The sequence below is a fragment of the Cucurbita pepo genome, chromosome 18 (assembly GCF_057944985.1).
Source record: "Cucurbita pepo subsp. pepo isolate OVF chromosome 18, ASM5794498v1, whole genome shotgun sequence".
Lineage (NCBI taxonomy): Eukaryota > Viridiplantae > Streptophyta > Magnoliopsida > Cucurbitales > Cucurbitaceae > Cucurbita > Cucurbita pepo.
The window spans coordinates 6658232-6676657 of NC_141815.1; the positions used below are offsets into that span (position 1 = coordinate 6658232).

At 35.8% G+C, this 18426-nt stretch overlaps 1 protein-coding gene and 4 non-coding genes across 6 annotated transcripts; 4 read left to right on the top strand and 1 right to left on the bottom strand.

The window, feature by feature from the left end:
- Positions 1 to 3484: 3484 nt before the first annotated feature.
- Positions 3485 to 3561, top strand: TRNAT-CGU (transfer RNA threonine (anticodon CGU)). The gene has a single exon. It is a non-coding gene; the product is annotated as a tRNA-Thr (tRNA).
- Positions 3562 to 5645: 2084 nt separating this feature from the next.
- On the top strand, positions 5646 to 5719 carry TRNAT-AGU (transfer RNA threonine (anticodon AGU)). Its single transcript has one exon. It is a non-coding gene; the product is annotated as a tRNA-Thr (tRNA).
- A 1677-nt stretch (positions 5720 to 7396) lies between these two features.
- TRNAT-CGU (transfer RNA threonine (anticodon CGU)) lies at positions 7397 to 7470 on the top strand. The gene has a single exon. It is a non-coding gene; the product is annotated as a tRNA-Thr (tRNA).
- A 556-nt stretch (positions 7471 to 8026) lies between these two features.
- TRNAT-AGU (transfer RNA threonine (anticodon AGU)) lies at positions 8027 to 8100 on the top strand. The gene has a single exon. It is a non-coding gene; the product is annotated as a tRNA-Thr (tRNA).
- Positions 8101 to 10457: 2357 nt separating this feature from the next.
- On the bottom strand, positions 10458 to 15514 carry LOC111795449 (protein PHR1-LIKE 1). 2 transcript variants are annotated; one of them, XM_087119699.1, is made up of 8 exons: positions 15172 to 15514; positions 14320 to 14904; positions 13184 to 13379; positions 13010 to 13086; positions 12859 to 12928; positions 12675 to 12828; positions 11287 to 11356; positions 10458 to 11165 (listed from the first exon to the last, which is right to left on the bottom strand). In XM_087119699.1, the coding sequence occupies exons 2-8, from the start codon at positions 14872 to 14874 to the stop codon at positions 10836 to 10838; spliced, it is 1452 nt and encodes a 483-aa protein (XP_086975825.1). In that variant the 5' UTR covers positions 14875 to 14904; positions 15172 to 15514; the 3' UTR covers positions 10458 to 10835. The 2 variants fall into 2 exon arrangements, with proteins under 2 accessions (XP_086975825.1, XP_023533652.2); XM_023677884.2 differs by having other exon boundaries at positions 12675 to 12732; positions 12889 to 12928; positions 15172 to 15511.
- Positions 15515 to 18426: the final 2912 nt, after the last annotated feature.

An 18426-nucleotide genomic window follows, 5' to 3' on the forward strand; every position in this document is an offset into this window, starting at 1 on the left:
CGAAATACTGAAATTTAGAGAAAATAAAAACAAATACAAAATAATTTAAAACAATTAGTGTTTAAATACGAAATACTGAAATTTAGAGAAAATAAAAACAAATACAAAATAATTTAAAACAATTAGTGTTTAAATACGAAATACTGAAATTTAGAGAAAATAAAAACAAATACAAAATAATTTAAAACAATTAGATGCAAAACAACATATTCTAACTTAAGACTATGAATTTATATGAGTCTACCCTATGCACGTGCCACAGTCTCTGCTCGCGATGTCGCCGCCTCCGTACAAGTGCGCCTTACCTTTACCTGAAAAATGATCGCCGCCTCCGTACAAGTGCGCCTTACCTTTACCTGAAAAATGATGTGGCACACGACCTGAGTATTTCGAAGAATACTCCGTAAGTGGTCCTACTAAAGGGGGCCATGCAAATGCAAACACATGCAATGATGATTTAGGGACCTATCTCTAATCATCATAAGGGTGGCCTTCAGTCTCGGACAAATTTGATGTGTAGTACTTTCCTATACACGATTCACACGTGCGAGTGTGAATCCCAAGGGCGCTCGCACACCCCCTGGACCCTTTGGTCAAGCTAATCTGTAGTGACGTCTAGAGGTCAGCGGAACTCCATAGTGTCATGCGCCTCATGAACACCCTCATCTGTGCGCATTCGCACTCATCATCATACTGTGCGCGTCCGCACTCATCATCTCTAGGAGAAGTAGCCCTATGCTTATGAACATACAATATGCATGAGGTCCCTCTAAATCCATCATAATGTGTCTTCTAACACAACCCTCAATCTCATCTCTTTGTTACTCTAGGTAACACATACTCTGGATATTTATATTAATATCATTTTCATGTTCTTAGGGTTGTGTCCTATGTCAATCTAACGACATGATGCAATATGTCACTAATTATCATATAGCATGCTCAATATGGAAAACATCATCATATTAAGGTAAACGTCACGCAATTATCATACTCATCATATTCCCATAAAGTGCATCAAGCATATCAAGTACGTCATTCATCAAAATATATATATATATACTACGCACATCATCAAGCATCATAAAACAATTCCATATCTTCTTAATGTGTGTTTCCCTTTTCTTTTTATTTTAATTATTACCACAATTATTTTGGTCAATTTTAATAGATTTTTGAATGGCACATATAATCAATTCCATATTTCTCATTTTTTTACCTCTTTATATTTTATTTGTTTTTTCACAAATCTTCATTTTTGTACCTTGCTAATTTTTTTTCACAAAATCTTCCATTTTATCCCGTATTTACTTTCTATCTTCAATTTTTTTTTCTGTATTTTTTTTTTTTTCTTTTAATTCTGTTGATAAATATTGGTCTCATTATTCTTGTTATCTAGTTTTATAACCTAACATGCTAATTAAAATCTAAATGACTGGGTAATAGATATGAATAATTAGATAAAAGAAAATGAAATCTGAGACCTAATTTCTTGTAACACTATTGAGTATATGAAAATCTAATTTCTTGTAACACTATCGAATATATGAAAAGGAGATCTGAACAATGACTCACCTTAATAACAAAGCAAGATCTCACTCCAATTAAATCTCCAAGATCTGTCTCTCCACTTAAATCTCCAGCTCTAGCCATAGATCTTGATGTTGGTATTTTTTTCCTTTTTTTTTTTTTAATTGTTGCAGGAACCATCCATGCATCCTCGATTCTGAATTTTGACTCACGAGTTGGTTGAGGAGAGATAGTTGGGAGAGGAATGACCAATTGGTTGAGGAAAAATAATTGGGAGAGGGAGGAGGGTCAGTGGACAATGGTTTAGGGAAAATTATTATTTTTATTTTTTTTTTTTTTTTTTTTTTTTTTTTTTTTTTTTTTGTATGTTGTTACATTATATACCCCTAAAAGAAACTTTCGTCCTCGAAAGTCTCAAACTCTAGGATTAACTCAGGGTATTTCTCTCTTATTTTGTCTTCACGCTCCCACGTGGCCTCTTCGGTGTGATGATTTCACCACAACACCTTAATGAACACAATGTTTCTATTGCGTAACGCTTTTACTTCTCGTGCTAAGATTCTTATTGGTTTTTCCTCCTAACTCAGATTTTCATTGAGCTTTTACTTCTCGTGCTAAGATTCTTATTGGTTTTTTCTCATAACTCAGATTTTCATTGAGTTGGAGTGGTTTCTAGTATATTACATGGATAGGGTCCGTAATGTACTTCTCCAGCATCGACACGTGAAATACATCGTGAACTTCTAAGAGGGCGGGAGGTAGGGCTAACCTATACGCTACTGGACCAATTCACTTGAGGACCTCGAATGGTCCAATGCATTCTAGATTCTTAATTTTGATTGACGAGTTGGTGATGAGAGATAGTTGAGGAGGAAGGAGGGGTTAGTAGAGAATAGTTCATGAAAAATTATTATTTTTATTATTTAATTATTAATTATTAATTATTAATTATTGTCATTAACATTATTTTACACTGGTCTGTTAAGAATATTTAATATTAAATTATAGTTTATTATATATATCATATTTAATATTTTATTATAGACAAATATCAAAATATTTGCCTTCTTACCTTTAGGTCTCTTTCCATTTATTGTTCTTTCCCTTTATTATTATTCTCATCACCTTCTAATTTATTTGATTATAAATAAATAATTTTTTTCAGGGGTGGATTAGGCAAACATTCTCAAAGTTTCCAACCTAACCAACCTGAAATTTTAAGATTGACCCAAAGGATTTTTCCAACCCAACTCGAGTACCCTCCAACTTTTTTCCATAATAAAGTTACCATAGTCTCAGAACCTTAAGGTATTGGTGGTTTGGGAGTTCGCTCGTTTGACAAATTTGGAGTTGACACGTTTTTACTTTCAAGTAGCTCTTAAAGCACGTTATTTTTGTTTTGGTTCCTAAACTATCAAAATATTTATTTTAGGTCGAAGTTTTTACTTTTTAAAAGGCCTAAATATTAAATAAATATTTTTAAAAGTTCAAGTACTATAAAATAAACTTAAAAATCAATAATAAAGATAGAATTTACTTAGATAATATTGGATTAGGTTATCGTTTGTATAAAGATATGTCTTTGATTTGTATTTTATGATCCAATTATGATCCAATTCTATATACACTATAAACTGTAGCAGTTTTTTTTGCATTCTCTTCCCCCTTTTCCTTATTCGTTTCCAGATTCTAGAATTGGTATGTTTATACTTTCAAGTAGCTCTTGTAGCTTAGTTGGTTAGAGCACTTGTTTAGTACGCGAGAGGTCATTGAGTTCAACTCTCAATGAACAACATTATTTCCTACAATAATCTAAGAAATGGTTTCACATACAATTTTAATCCCAGTTGCTTTTTCATTTTCCTTTCACAAAGTTAATATCATATCATATAGCACGTTCAAGTCTTTTGTTTATTTGTCGTTTCAATGTTCGATACATTTTCTTTTTCAAATGGCTCTTGTAGTAGCTCAGTTGGTTAGAGCACTTGTTTCGTAAGCGAGAGTTCTTGAGTTCAACTCTCAACAAGAGCATAGCATAGGTGAGAGGTCTTGTCCTAAAATGTTTTAGATATATTCACCTAGGAGCAACGTGGCGGAGATTCGAGAGTCGTCCGAGAACGGTAAACCAAACTTCTGACGATCTTAACTCGCCCCGTAGTCAAGCAAAAAAAATACCACCCGGAATATGTGAATAGAGATTATGAGTGTGTTGGGTGAAATACTGTTTTTATGTGAATAGAGATGCATGCTAGTACCTTTGTTATGAGTGTTTTTATGTGAATAGAGATGCATGCTAGTACCTTTGTTATGAGTGTTTTTATGTGAATAGAGATTAGCTTGGATTGCATGCATGCTAGTACCTTTGTTATGAGTGTTTTTATGTGAATAGAGATTAGCTTGGATTGCATGCATGCTAGTACCTTTGTTATGAGTGTTTTTATGTGAATAGAGATTAGCTTGGATTGCATGCATGCTAGTACCTTTGTTATGAGTGTTTTTATGTGAATAGAGATTAGCTTGGATTGCATGCATGCTAGTACCTTTGTTATGAGTGTTTTTATGTGAATAGAGATTAGCTTGGATTGCATGCATGCTAGTACCTTTGTTATGAGTGTTTTTATGTGAATAGAGATTAGCTTGGATTGCATGCATGCTAGTACCTTTGTTATGAGTGTTTTTATGTGAATAGAGATTAGCTTGGATTGCATGCATGCTAGTACCTTTGTTATGAGTGTGTTGGGTGAAATACTGTTTTTATGTGAATAGAGATTAAGATTGATTGTTATGAGTGTGTTGGGTGAATTATCTGAGTGCTGCTTGTATGCTTTAAGCTTCCACCATACGCATGCATGCGTTTAATTTATGTTGGAATTGTGTATTCCGCGTTCCGGGTGCTTGATGGATGAGTTCGTTCCATTGAGCGCAAACTTCATGTTCTGGGTGCTTGATGGAGGTCATCGCCCCGTTGAGCCGGTATGCCTAGTTTGCATGAATTATATATTATAATATTAGAAGACGGTTGCATGCACACTTTGTTATTTTCTAGGACCCATTTCTATGATAAGCCTAGGGAATTGTTGTTAGGAGCGATAAGTCGCTCTAGCCAGACTTAATCTTCCCCTAAGAACTTAACGGATTACCACGTCAACGAGGTACCTCAAGAGTTTCATAGATTGCTAGGGTGAGAACGGTATCTATAGCTTCGTGGGAGAACCAAGGGTTCCTGACCAGTCCTTACTGCTCTTAGCCATTTCGCATGGGAAATGTGTCCCCACGCCGTACAGCCCATTAGCTGCATGGGAATGGGTTGGGTCGCACCCCCCATAGGGGGAGTATATGAGCTTAGGGGTATTCAGCACACCCCTAGGCTAGATATCATGTAGTCCCAGATAGCCATGTTGAGGTAGCGCCTCATGGAGAGATACCGACCATATCAGTTTGGTGTAAGGAACCTCTAGGTGTCTAATGAAAGGACGATGAACTGGTGAAACCCAAGGGGCAAGCTCCAAGTGACTAAGATTAGAACCAGATGTCCTAGAACCGAATTAGGAGACCGTGGGAACCTGTTAAGTTAGGATGCGAAGAGAGCCTACAAGTAGGTGGCTTACTGAGTATAAATTTTTATACTCATCCTTGGTATGTTTTCCTTTTTCATAACTCATTCAAGATTAAAATCAAGTTGCATATGATCATCATGTGAAATATTAATATTTTCAAGGAATTTATAAATAATAAAAAAATTAAATATTTCTTAGTCCAGTCTTATACAAACTCGGAATATTTCTTGTTCTTCTTGTTCTTGCCATCAAATCTTTGATTATGGGTTTTGTTGGAAAAGCGATATTTGTTTTATTATTTTGTTTTGTTTACAACATTTTAGGTTCTTGATGAAAAATTGAAGCCTTTTTCTTAATATATATATCACTCGGCCGTAGCTTTAAAAATGTAGTTTCTATATATATAAAGAAGTCTCTTTGATTTGTATTTTATGATCCGATTCTTTGTATAATGTTCACTCTAATAGTCTTTTACATTCTCTTTTCCATTTTCTGTATTAAAGTTTTCATGGCATCAGTTTGGCGATTCTCAAATTGGTATGTTTTTAATTTTATGTAGCTCTTGTAGCTTAGTTGGTTAGAGCACTCGTTTAGTAAGCAGGAGGTCTTGAGTTTAACTCTCAACAAGAGCATTGCTTTCAATTCATATGTCCTTTAGATATATTTTGTCAATATTTGACTATCTTATTTGGCTCGATATTATCCTTATATTAATATTATATGGAAAGGAGTAACCTAAATGATGGGTGGAAAGAACAATATATGGAAAAATAGTAAACTATAATTTAGTACCAAATATCCTTAACAGGTTGTATCTCGAATAACCATTAAGAAGCAATATTGTTATCTCTCTTTTCTTAGGAACACACGGAATATCTATTTACCACTCAATAGTGTGAATAGATCTAAAAAGATCGAAGTTCAATCTTCATTGATATTCACAACAACGTTTAAATAGGATACAATAGGAACACACGGAATATCTATTTACCACTCAATAGTGTGAATAGATCTAAAAAGATCGAAGTTCAATCTTCATTGATATTCTATTTACCACTCAATAGTGTGAATAGATCTAAAAAGATCGAAGTTCAATCTTCATTGATATTCACAACAACGTTTAAATAGGATACAAGCTACCAACTAATACCTACAAATAAGGAACATATAAACTAACTAAATATTAAGAATAAAATAAAAATAAGGAATATCTAAATGTATTTCATAACTAATATATCTTCAAATATTAACTGATTACGAATATCTTGAATAATTCAAACTAGCAATAAGTTGCACTAAAATCCGACAGAAAAATAGTAAAAGACGTCACATTTGAAACATAATAATATAATTTCGGAATCCAATTCATCCTTCTAATCAAGCATAAAAAAGAAACACATAAATCACATACTTCATCCAGATATCAAAACATAAATAATAAAGTTATCATGGTATCAGAGCTTTATTCGGGTGCTTCGGGTGCTGGGTCTCCAACCTAACCAACTTGAAATTTTAGGATTGGCCCAAAAGATTTTTCCAACCCAACCCGAGTACCCTCCAATTTTTTTTCCTTAATAAAGTTATCATGGTATCAGAACCTTAGGGTATTGGTGGTTTGGGAGTTCGCTCGTTTGACAAATTTGGAGTTGACACGTTTTTACTTTCAAGTAGCTCTTAAAGCACGTTATTTTTATTTTGGTTCCTAAACTATCAAAATATTTATTTTTGGTTGAACTTTACAGTTTTTTATTTAATTATTTTTATCGTTTTACTTTTTAAAGGCCTAAATATCAAATAAATATTTTTAAAAATTATCTGTATTTTATGATCCAATTCTATAGACAATATAAACTATAGCCGTCTTTTGCATTCTTTTTCATGTTTTCCTTATTAAAGTTTTGATGTTTATTCGTTTACAGATTCTAGAATTGGTATGTTTATAGCTTCAAGTAGCTCTTGTTAGCTCAGTTGGTTAGAGCACTTGTTTAGTACTCAGGAGGTCATTGAGTTCAACGCTCAATGAGAGCTTTGTTTCCTTCAATAACCTAAGAGAAATAGTTTTACATCAAGTCTTTGTTTATTTGTCGTTTCAATGTTCGATACATCTTCCTTTTCAAGTGGCTCTTATAGCTCAATTGGTTAGAGCACCTGTTTAGTAAGCGGGAGGTTTTTTGAGTTCAACTCTCAACAAAAGCATTATTTTTGTTTATAAATCTAATAAATAGATTATTTACGGTTGAGTAATTTTTTTTTTTTTTTTTTTTTGTTTATTTGTTGTTCAACGTTTGATACATCCTATTCTTCAAGTGGCTCTTGTAGCTTAGTTGGTTAGAGCACTTGTTTCGTAAGCGAGAGGGCTTGAGTTCAACTCTCAATAAGAGCATAGGTGGTTATAAATAATATTTTGTGGTTATAAATACTATGTTCATTCTTATAATGATATGTTAGGGTAAATTATTATTGATTCTCTAATGAACAATGAGGTCTCACCGTCTCATTGCTTATTAAAGTTTTCATGGCATCAGTTTGGTGATTCTCAAATTGGTATGTTTTCAATTTCATGTTGCTCTTGTAGTTTAGTTGGTTATAGCACCCGTTTAATAAGCAGAAAGTCTTGAGTTCAACTCTCAACAAGAGCATTATTAATTTATTATTTACCATTTAAAAAGTAAAGGTATAAGGTATAACATTAATTTGATTTAGTAATTTTTTTTTTTTATTTGTTGTTTCAACGTTCGATACATCATTTTCTTCAAGTGGCTCTTGTAGCTCAGTTGGTTAGAGCACCTGTTTAGTAAGTGGGAGTTCTTGAGTTCAACTCTCAAGTATTATTTTTTGTTTATAAATCTAACAAAACTGAATTATTTACCTTTTAAGTAATTAATTTTTTTTTTTGTTTATTTGTCGTTCAAAGTTAGATACATTGTCTTCTTCAAGTGGCTCTTGTAGCTCAGTTGGTTAGAGCACCCGTTTAGTAAGCGGGAGGTCTTGAGTTCAACTCTCAACAAGAGCATTGTTTTTGTTTATAAATCTAACAAATGGATTATTTATTGTTTATAAAGTACATGTCTAGGGTATAACATTAATTTGATTTAGTAATTAATTTTTTTGCAAATTAATTTTTTTTTTCGTTTCAACGTTCGATACATCCTCTTCTTCAAGTGGCTTTTGTAGCTCAGTTGGTTAGAGTATTTGTTTCGTAAGCGAGAGGTCTTGAGTTCAACTTTCAATAAAGAGCATTGCAATCAATTTATATACACTAATATTCTCAAGCACAAAGTTGATGATATATGAGAATAACTCATTTACTTTTTTTATATGGAAAGGAGTAACTCCGTTCGTGGTTTTTCTTTGTTTTCGCCCGCGGGTATTAGGTGGTAAGGTCAAAAACCGTTCTTTTTCCTCGTGGTATACTATGATTAACTTATTTTCTTTTTGTGCTGGCAACTTCTTTTGGAGGGAGTGAATGAGGGGAGCGTCTTACGGGGTGAGGTTCAGGATTTGATTGGGCACGAAAACTATCATTGGTAGAACCTTCTCCAAATTGCACAAATAAGTTTCAAAGGATTATCCATAAACCCTTCCAGCATGTCAGTAAAAATGACCATCATACATCGTTGAAATGTTGTTCGAGCATTGCAAAACCCGAAAGGCATTCGTCTAAAGGAAAAAAATTTCATACGGGCATATAAATGTGGTCTTATCATGATCTTCTGGACTGATTGTAATTTGGTTGTATCTCGGATAACAAACATAATGTAATTTTCCAGCAAGTCTATCAAGCATTTGATCAATGAATGATAAGGAATGGTCATCGCGTATCACTTTAAGATCAAAGAGAAGAGAGAAAGTAGATAGTGCTAGAATTAGATTACCTCTTAAGATCAAAGATCTAGACTCCACGCAATAACATAATAATAGAATTAGATTACCTCTTAAATCAAAGATCTAGACTCCACGCAATCTACCACACATGTATGAACGTGGACCAAACACATGACGTGACCTTTAGATCTTCAGTCTAACACTCTCCCAACTGAGCTATCCCCGCTTAGCAATGACCTAACATAGTCAATCGAGTACAAAACTGTTTTTGACCTCTTTAATACTTTTAAAATTAATACAAAAAATAGACGAGTACAAAACTCACTCTTTACGATCGAACACGTGACCTTCAGATCTTCAGTCTAACGCTCTCCCAACTAAGCTATCCCCGCTTAACAATGACCTAACATAGTCAATCGAGTACAAAACTGTTTTCGACCTCTTTAATACTTTTCAAATTAATACAAAAAACAGTCGAGCACAAAACTCACTCTTTTCGTTAAATTACGAAGTCTTGATTTTTTTTTTTTTAAACGTGCACTGAGCGTCGATAAAACATGAGACCTTCGAACTTTCCAACTAAGCTATCCCCGCATAACCCTAATTAATGTATCCAATTGAGTATAAAACTATTTTTGAACACTTAAATTAATAAAATTAATATAAAAGAAAATACTCAACATGGATCAAACACGCAACCTTCAAATTTTTAGTTTAACACAAAAGTAGGTTGTGACCTCCACACGCAGACAGATAAGATAGTGATCCTCAAGTGGTGCCCATCTGACCACGTGAGGGCCAAGAAAGATAAGTGTCATGATGCGACCAAGGAAAATAGTGCATCATCCAAACCAAGTAGAGTGTGCAGTAAAGCCATGGTTGGGCATATACAAGATTGTAAGCAACAATTAGACAAGAGTCATAGAAATAAGCCCAAAGAAGGTCAAGTAGGGCCCTAGACCATGACCTCAAAAGTTGGGCTCCGGCTTGAGTCTCAACACGTGACTTTAGAGTTAAGTTTGCCTACCTGAAAGATGAAAACTCGCTAAATTTGATGTCAATCAAACGCCTTACAGACACTGTACCGAGGTTGTATGACTGTTTGCCAAAATCATATCTACGTCATACCAATGTAATATAGAGAGAGGCATTCATCTCTCCACCACCCTAAGACACATACATGTGTCATAGTGTGGGTGAGCGTGGGTGAGCATTACAAGATGAGCGTTTTGGGCATCTTCTTTTGATAATAGATTTTCAAGGACAACACGTATGTAACTCATAAGTTGGATGTTCGTTTTGGGCATCTTCTTTTGATAATAGATTTTCGAGGACAACACATATGTAACTCATAAGTTGGATGTTGGTGTATGGGACTGCTTCCAGTATAATATTCATAAATAACTCAACATAGACACAGGAAGGTTCATGTCTCCATAGTATTTGGATGGATGGATGTTCAAGGTATCCAGATGATAAAATCGACTCACGAGTCAGTTTTTGATAAGTATGTCCGAGTGAGTAGAGAGGGTCGACTCATGACTCTGAATTAAACTGATAAGTGGAGTATATATTTTTCCCACTTACAAATATTTATTTCCTAACAAATGAGAAAAAAGGAAAAACAACAATATTTTGTCCGAAGTTCGATAGCAAGTCAAACCCGAAACCCGAACCAAGATCAAGACTCGAGACAATGCATAAAATAAAATGGAGAGAGTGTGAAGATCACAATCCACTAAGGCCAATAATCTTATACACAATTAGTTGGGAGAGCTCCTAAGTCAATTGCCAAATGGCTTCCCACCTTAAATAAAGGAAGAAGCCAATTGTTTCCAATTGTACTGCAAGGATTGGTATACACTTATATTCTCCCTGGTTTCAGAGCTCCATCAATGAACATCTCGACTCCGAAACAGACTGCTATGAAGCTGTTGCATCTGATTTAGCTCGTTTTGTGTCCGGGGAAGAAGAGTTACCTTCACTCGATTCAATCGCTTCTCTTTCATGTGCCTTCTGCTTCCTACTTGCAGCGGGCGAACCATCTTCTCGAGCGCCCTCAGCGTTCTCCGTGGTCATACCAGCTGCAACATGACCTTGTTCTGAATTTTCGGGTTGATCATTAGGACGAGGCATATTCTCGAGGATCGACGATGAGGTCTTTAGCTTGCTTTCCATCTTTCGTTGTTGCTCAAACATCTCCTGTAGGTACTTACCTTGTTCTTCAATTCGTAATTGTAAATTCCTTTGGATCTGCATAAGTTTACAGAATAAGAATATTTAGAAAACTCCAGGCAAAAACCGACTTCGACTGAACGAGAAACCGACTTCGACTCAAACGTAATGAACCTTCAAAAGCAAACAAAATGCAGACCTCGAGTTGTTCATGGAGCCGCTTCTGAACCTCCATTTGCAAACGCAAAGCTTCAGTTATTCCCATACTCCTGAATTGTGCACAAAGGAGTTCAGCACTAAGACCATTCCCAAGAATTTATGTTCACAATTTCAGTTTCTAAACCTAATAAGCTTGGGATTTGAGTATTTACTACACAGTAACATCATTTTTTGTGTAGAAGAAATGAAAAATAACCACTGAAGCTTGTTTCTTTAGTAGCATACAGTATGCAATCTTATGATATCAGCAAATTTAGCAACAAAATGTCATAGCTAGCTCAGAGAGTCGATTTAAACTTTCGAAAAAATAAAGAAATTGCCTCAGTTAATTTGTCCGATGCTAGTTACTTTTAAGTTGGGTGCCTGATTTTACCACTTATTCAAGCTTAGACGAGGATGAACTTGAAAATTCCCTATTGTTATGTGAGATCTCACTTAGGTTGAAGAGGGGCACAAAGCATTCCTTAATAAGGGTGTGGAAACTTCTCCCTAGCAAACGTGTTTTAAAACCTTGAGGGGAAGCCCGGAAGGGAAAGCCCAAAGAGGCAGTATCTGTTAGCGGTGGGTTTGTGCTGTTACAAATGGTATCAGAACTAGACACTGGGCGGTGTGCCAACGAGGACGTTGAGCCCCCAAGGGGGGTGGATTGTGAGATCCCACGTTGGTTGGAGAGGGGAACTAAGCATTCCTTATAAGGGTGTAAAAACCTCTTCCTAGCAGACGCGTTTTAAAATTTTGAGGGGAAGCCCGGAAGGAAAAGCCCAAAGAGGACAATATCTGCTAGCGGTGGGCTTGGCGGTTACATATTATTTGTCTTGATTACATCTAAGATACAAAAGTAGAGCCACTGAAATTAATTACAAATGACTTCCAGCCTTAATGGCATCACGGCTCAAGAGAAGGAAGAGGACTTTTACAAACTGGTTTCATGGAAATGATCTGAAAACTGAGAAATATAAAGAATTTGGGATGCTTCCACCGCTTTAGACTAGTTACTTTTTCTTCTAAGTATTTTTCCTAGGGGATGGTAGAGATGTCCATGAGGCGGGGTGGGGATTTCCTGCAGGGAATTCACGGGAATGGGGTTCCTCGCGGGGATTTAGAGGGCGGGAATTGGGGGAAAACGGAAACAGTGAATATAATCTCATCCTCCATCTAAACGGGGAATCCCCGCTCCGCGGGTTAAAATGGACATCTCTATTAGAAAACATGCCTTTCAAAATTAGCAAAGAAAAAAACATCAAAACATACTAAATGTTTCAAATTTTATGATTCAAACTCCGCACTCCCACTGTAAAAACGAATAAGCCAGAAGAAAATGCAGCCACACAAGAAAACATATATATTAGAAGGGAAACAATTGCTTACGTTTTCAAGTCAAGAGACTTCATTTCCTCAATATGATTTATTTTTTTCCCTGAAGATCCTGAACAGAGGAAAAATGAATTCAACCATCGATCAGGCGGTTTTATGTTCAACAAAGATAACGACAACGATGATAAAGAAGGTAATGAAGTAAACGAACAAAGAGAAGGGAAACAGTCACCGATACAACAAAGAGAAGGGAAACAGTCACCGATACCTTCTGATGACTCCGGTTTATATCTGGCAGTTCTATATTTCTGACATTTGAATCATAATAAAGCTTAGAAATAAGCATGCCGAGTGAAACCGTATAAGAATCGGAAAAAAATGATGCGTACCTGTAGGTGGCTTTTGACATGATAAATGGTGAGGCCTTCAACATTCATAAGCTTTAAGACACCCTTAGGAGTTGCATCTGTCCATTAAACTATAGAGTCAATGATTGAGAAAAATTTGCAACTTTTCAAGCGTTCTTAAACAACGGTAAACACAGATGAAAGAAAGTAATATACTTTCGCTGCCGCCTAGTTTATTGACAGCTTCTACAAATGCCTCGTGAAGCTCTGGTGTCCATCGCATCCGAGGTCGGTTAGTTGATGTTGAGAGTGAATTAGAAGAAACCGAGTGAAACTCTGCTGTAGGTACAGAGTCAACTTGATTTGTTTGGTTCTGTGGAGCATGGAAACCAGCTGATGATGATTTGAGAAACTGTAAAATTTGCACCAAGAACTTTAGGTAAAAAGTTGATGATTCTACATTTTTTTCAACAGAATAAGAATTTGAAGAAAGAAGATCGAAAATGGGTAGAACGAACGTCCATGACGTTAACACCATTAACTAACATTATAAACTATAAGTTAGCCTGCCTTTAAACAATGACATACACATCTTGTACAAAAAGCAAAGCATTTCATAGGCATCATTCACCAAGAAGACACTCGAGCATTAAAAAACGAGTACTACACACATTATCTTAAAAAGGCCAAGCACTCTAGCATTCATAACTCCAGTGGCTGTGTAGTTTAACCAGAGACCAAGTTTTTCAAAGAAACGTCAAGGGCTTGATTGAACCGTACATCAGATTTTCACGTCATATGGCTCGTAATTAGTAATTGATCCTTTCTTTGTTTAGGAATACCCTCCTCTCTTCCATTACATCTCATTGAATGATCAGAACCAGTTTAGCCACATTTTCATTAATTTCGAGTTTTCGGGTATAGGTACTCTTCTAATGTCATTTTGATTGTGAGATCCCATATCGATTGGAGAGAGGAACGAGTGCCAACAAGGACACTGCGCCCCGAAAGGGGGAGGATTCCCACATCGGTTGGAGAGAGGAACGAAGCATTCTTTATAAGGGTGTGGAAACCTCTCCCTAGCAGACACGTTTTAAAAACCTTGAAGGGAAGCCCAAAAGGGAAAGCTCAAAGAGGTCAATATCTACTAGCGGTGGGCTTAGGCCGTTACATTGATTTAGTTCCCTCTCTCTTTCTTTCCTTTGTTTATTCCCTTTCATCCTTCCTTTTTAAGTCCCATACATTTTATAGGCAGAATCTAACCTGTTTTTTGTTGAGCAAACATACCCACGAAGAGAAATACACTACGGAAGAGTAAGATCGGGCATAAAAAAACGAAAGAACGAACCAACCTCTGGTTTAGGATCTCCTCCATTACCATCAGAAAAAATCTCATTCCAATTTGGCTCCAAAGCATCATCCACAGAAATAAACTGATCAGCCCAATCAGGCCAATCATTCCTCTTATCTTGTTCATCTGCCATTAACACACCAGCAATGCTTTGCGCTTGACCATTCTGGTCAGGAACATTCTCAGAAAAATCAAGCAAACCCTGAAGGGTATCATCACTCCAAGATGCATTATTCTCATTTAAGTCATTAGTCACCACTTCTGAATGGGAAGAATCTCGAGGAGCCAACAACGGTTCATCATTAGCAGACGACGAAATGAACGGAGAAAACTCGGCATTTCTCTCTTGAGACAAAGGTTGAATCAACGGAAAACCGTTTCGTAATCCAGAAGATGATGAAAACAAATGCCCAACAGTGCCAGAAACTAATGGAGGGGCCTGTCTGGGAATTGGATGTCTCATGGCTTCACTATGTGAAGAACCCTGACAAGAAACAGGCAATTTGGGATACTTTTCTTCAAATGGCTTAGGAAGAACTCGATAAGATGATGACATAACTTCAGAAGCCACCCTCTTCCCTTCACTCTGTAGTAGAGAAAACATATATCCAAAAACAAAAACACAATTACACAGAATTTCATGACCTAATCAATCATACAATCATTGAAAGCTCGTTCTATATCGCTAGAACTCAACACAAATAGATCAAGAACACAAATCCAGTACAAAATTAAAAGGGGGAAACTGATAGAAACGCAAACCAATCAATAAAATCACAACCCAGAAATGAAATCAGCAAAAGAACAGGTCAAAATCACAAAATCACAAAAGGGTTAAAACAGAATCACTTACCCTAGAGATCAAAACACAAGGAGGGTTCGAAATTTCAGAGGCAGTAGCAAAGATTTGGGTTCCGATGCGCTCGATGGCTTTGTCGATTTGCCGTCAACGAGATTAAACAGACACTCACACGGATTCTTGTCTCAGAGAGAAACGTATCGGGGTGTCTCTCTCTCTTCCATGATGAACAATTCACGAATCCAATTTCGACCCTCTGATCCTTTCTGGGCGCTGATTCAACACCGCTGATTCCACATCCGATTTCCCCATACACACAAATGATTGGGCAAAGGAATTTTTCGAAAAAGAAAATTGGCCTCTGCCACACTTCTTCTTGGCTTAATTGGATAGTGAACGGCCAATTCAGAGAAAAATGTTGAACCGAACACCGAACCGAACCACAATATAATGAACCGAATCATTTCCGTTGGATTATCCATTTTTTAAATTTTTAAAAAAATATTTAATAAATTTTTAATTTTGTATTATATTCAACATTTTTTTTAATTAATAGACCTACTAAAAATTATATAATACTCACATTTTTATATATATATATAATTAAATTATCTCATCTATTTATTTTAATCCTTAATTTTTTTAAATAATAAAATTTTATTGGTACAAAATATTAAAAGGCATTTAAATAATTATATTTATGAAATTTGTTGTAAAGAAGTAAATTACAAAAATTTCTGACGTGTCATATTTATATATATATATATAATATATATATATTGAAAAAGAAAAACTTTTAACTTCCTATTTTGTCCTCAAAAGTTTCATATAAAATTTAAATTAAAAAAAAAAGAAAAGAAAATGACAAAAAAGGAATATTAAAAGGCAAACAATATCCTTTTACAAAAAAAAAAATAAATAAATAAGGTTGATTGGCATGAACATGAAGTCTGTCGTTGACACGAGGAATAATTGGGCGCCACAATTCCTTCCCCTCGGTTACGGTCTATTCAATTTAAATCATAAATGTTGGGTTGAATTAGGTGTTTTTTCGTTTCAGTTGGGTTAAATTTTTTCGAGTCGGGTCGTGGGTTAACAGTTGACTTTTGACTTTTTTTTGTTGGATCGGATTGACCTGAAAAATAGTATCATGAAACGGGTAAATATTTGATTTTTGACTTTTATGAGATTTTAAATAATTCTATTCGAGTCAATCGTCAACCCAACCAGCCCGAATTTTCGAGTTAGTCCAAAAGATTTTTTTAACATAATCGTGACACTCTTACTCCCATCGGAGGCATCGATTAAGAGCAGTGTTTAATACTTAGCCTACAATTATCAATCTACACACTATTTATTAGCCGTAGAATCTTCCTAGATTTCTTAGATTCGTAGTTTACGTTCTATTAAGCTCTCCACACTTTTCGTTATCGTTTTTGTACATGGGCGAGTGATTATCCTTAATGTTTTAACCGTCGAGGAAAGTCAACCTATTACATTTGTGAGAACGAACTTACTACAATATTTCATTTGGCTAGCGTTTTAGATGTCAAATATAAAAGGTTTTTGAACGGTTATACGGTTAAATCCTCGGTGCCCTACAATATAATCAATTTGTTTTGGCTCTTACTTTTCTTCTCATACACGAAACACAAATGGGTCAAGTGGATATGATAACAAACAAGGAAAGGTGAGTTGTCAAACATGCACCAAGGCTAACCACGCTACTTTAGAATAGCTACCTAAAGTCGTTACCGTCATCTTAGCCTAAGCTCATATGTATAGCATAACTCTTAAAACGTCCTTTTTTAGGTAAAGGCAAGGCGTCTCTGTATGGTTGATGACCGCATCGCAATCAAAGACCACGACACGTGTATAGACTAGTAGCATATTTAATTTCCTACACTTAAGTTATAGTAGGTTGTTGTACCTTTCATGTTTTAAATTATTTATCATTATTGTTTTTTTATTTTATTTATGAATTATGTTTTGAACATGTAGAACCATGGTAGTGTTTTCATTGATGACGTTATGTTTTATGTTGAAATTATGAATTTAAAGATGACGTTTTAAGAGCTATATTCCGCATATGAGTGTAGACTAAGATGACGGTAGTGACTTTAGGTAGCTGAAATCTAGGATCTGAAACATGGAATGTACTTATTCTAACCTAAGTGAAATTAAATATGCTACTAGCCTATGCATGTGTCATGGTCTCTGATGATGATGCATGCTAAAATGATGACGTAGATGATGATATTTCCTTGATATGACGTTGTTCGTGCCAATGAGGACTCTGGGCCCCGAAGGGGAGTGAACTGTGAGATCCCACATCAGTTGGAGAGGAGAACGAAACATTCTTTATAAGAGTGTGGAAACCTCTCCCTAGCACCCTAGCAGACATGTTTTAAAAACCTTGAGGAGAAGCCCGAAAGGGAAGGTCCAGAGAGGGCAATATCTGCTAGTGTTGAGTTTGGGCTGTTACAAATGGTATCAGAGTAGGACATCGGGCGATGTGTTAGCGAGAAGGCTGAGCCCCAAAGGGGGTGAACACAAGGCGGTGTGCCAGCAAGGACGCTGGGCCCCGAAAGGGTAGATTGAGAGGTCCCACATCGATTGGAGAAGGGAACGAGTGTCAGCGAGAATGATGGGCCCCGAAGAGGGGGTGGATTGTGAGATCCCACATCGGCTGAGGAGGAGAACGAAACATTCTTTATAAGAATTTATTTGCTCTATAAATTAGATCTCCTAAACTTGCCTCATAAATTAAATATTTTAAAAACTAAATCGAGTAAAAGTCAAGTTTATTGGCTCTTTGCTCGAGAGTTTTCAATTCATGCAACTCATGCATCTTTGCAAGTTTAACCCTTGTTCGGCCTGGTGAGAATATCTACATGTTGTTCTCCAATACAAATGAACTTCACAACAATCCGAAAATAGGATTACAATTCAACCTTACCTTATTTTAATTTTAAGATTATTATGAAAATTAAGAATATTTGACGGTTCTAACTGATATTAGTGATGAATGTTTAATATTTGAGTTTTATAAGATTTTAGTTATTAACGTAACATGTGTTAGATGAACACGACTAAGTTTAGGGCATGCTCTGATACCACAAAGGACTCCATGGAGTCATCGAAGGCATAGTAAAAAATGACTAAGACTCCAAAAGAAAAGGAGTCAAGCCTCGATTAAGGGGAAGTGTTGGATGAAAATCCTACTATCTCCATTGGTGTGAGGCCTTTTCGGGAAGCCCAAAGCAAAGCCATGAGAGCTTAGGCTAAAAGTGGACAATATCATACCAT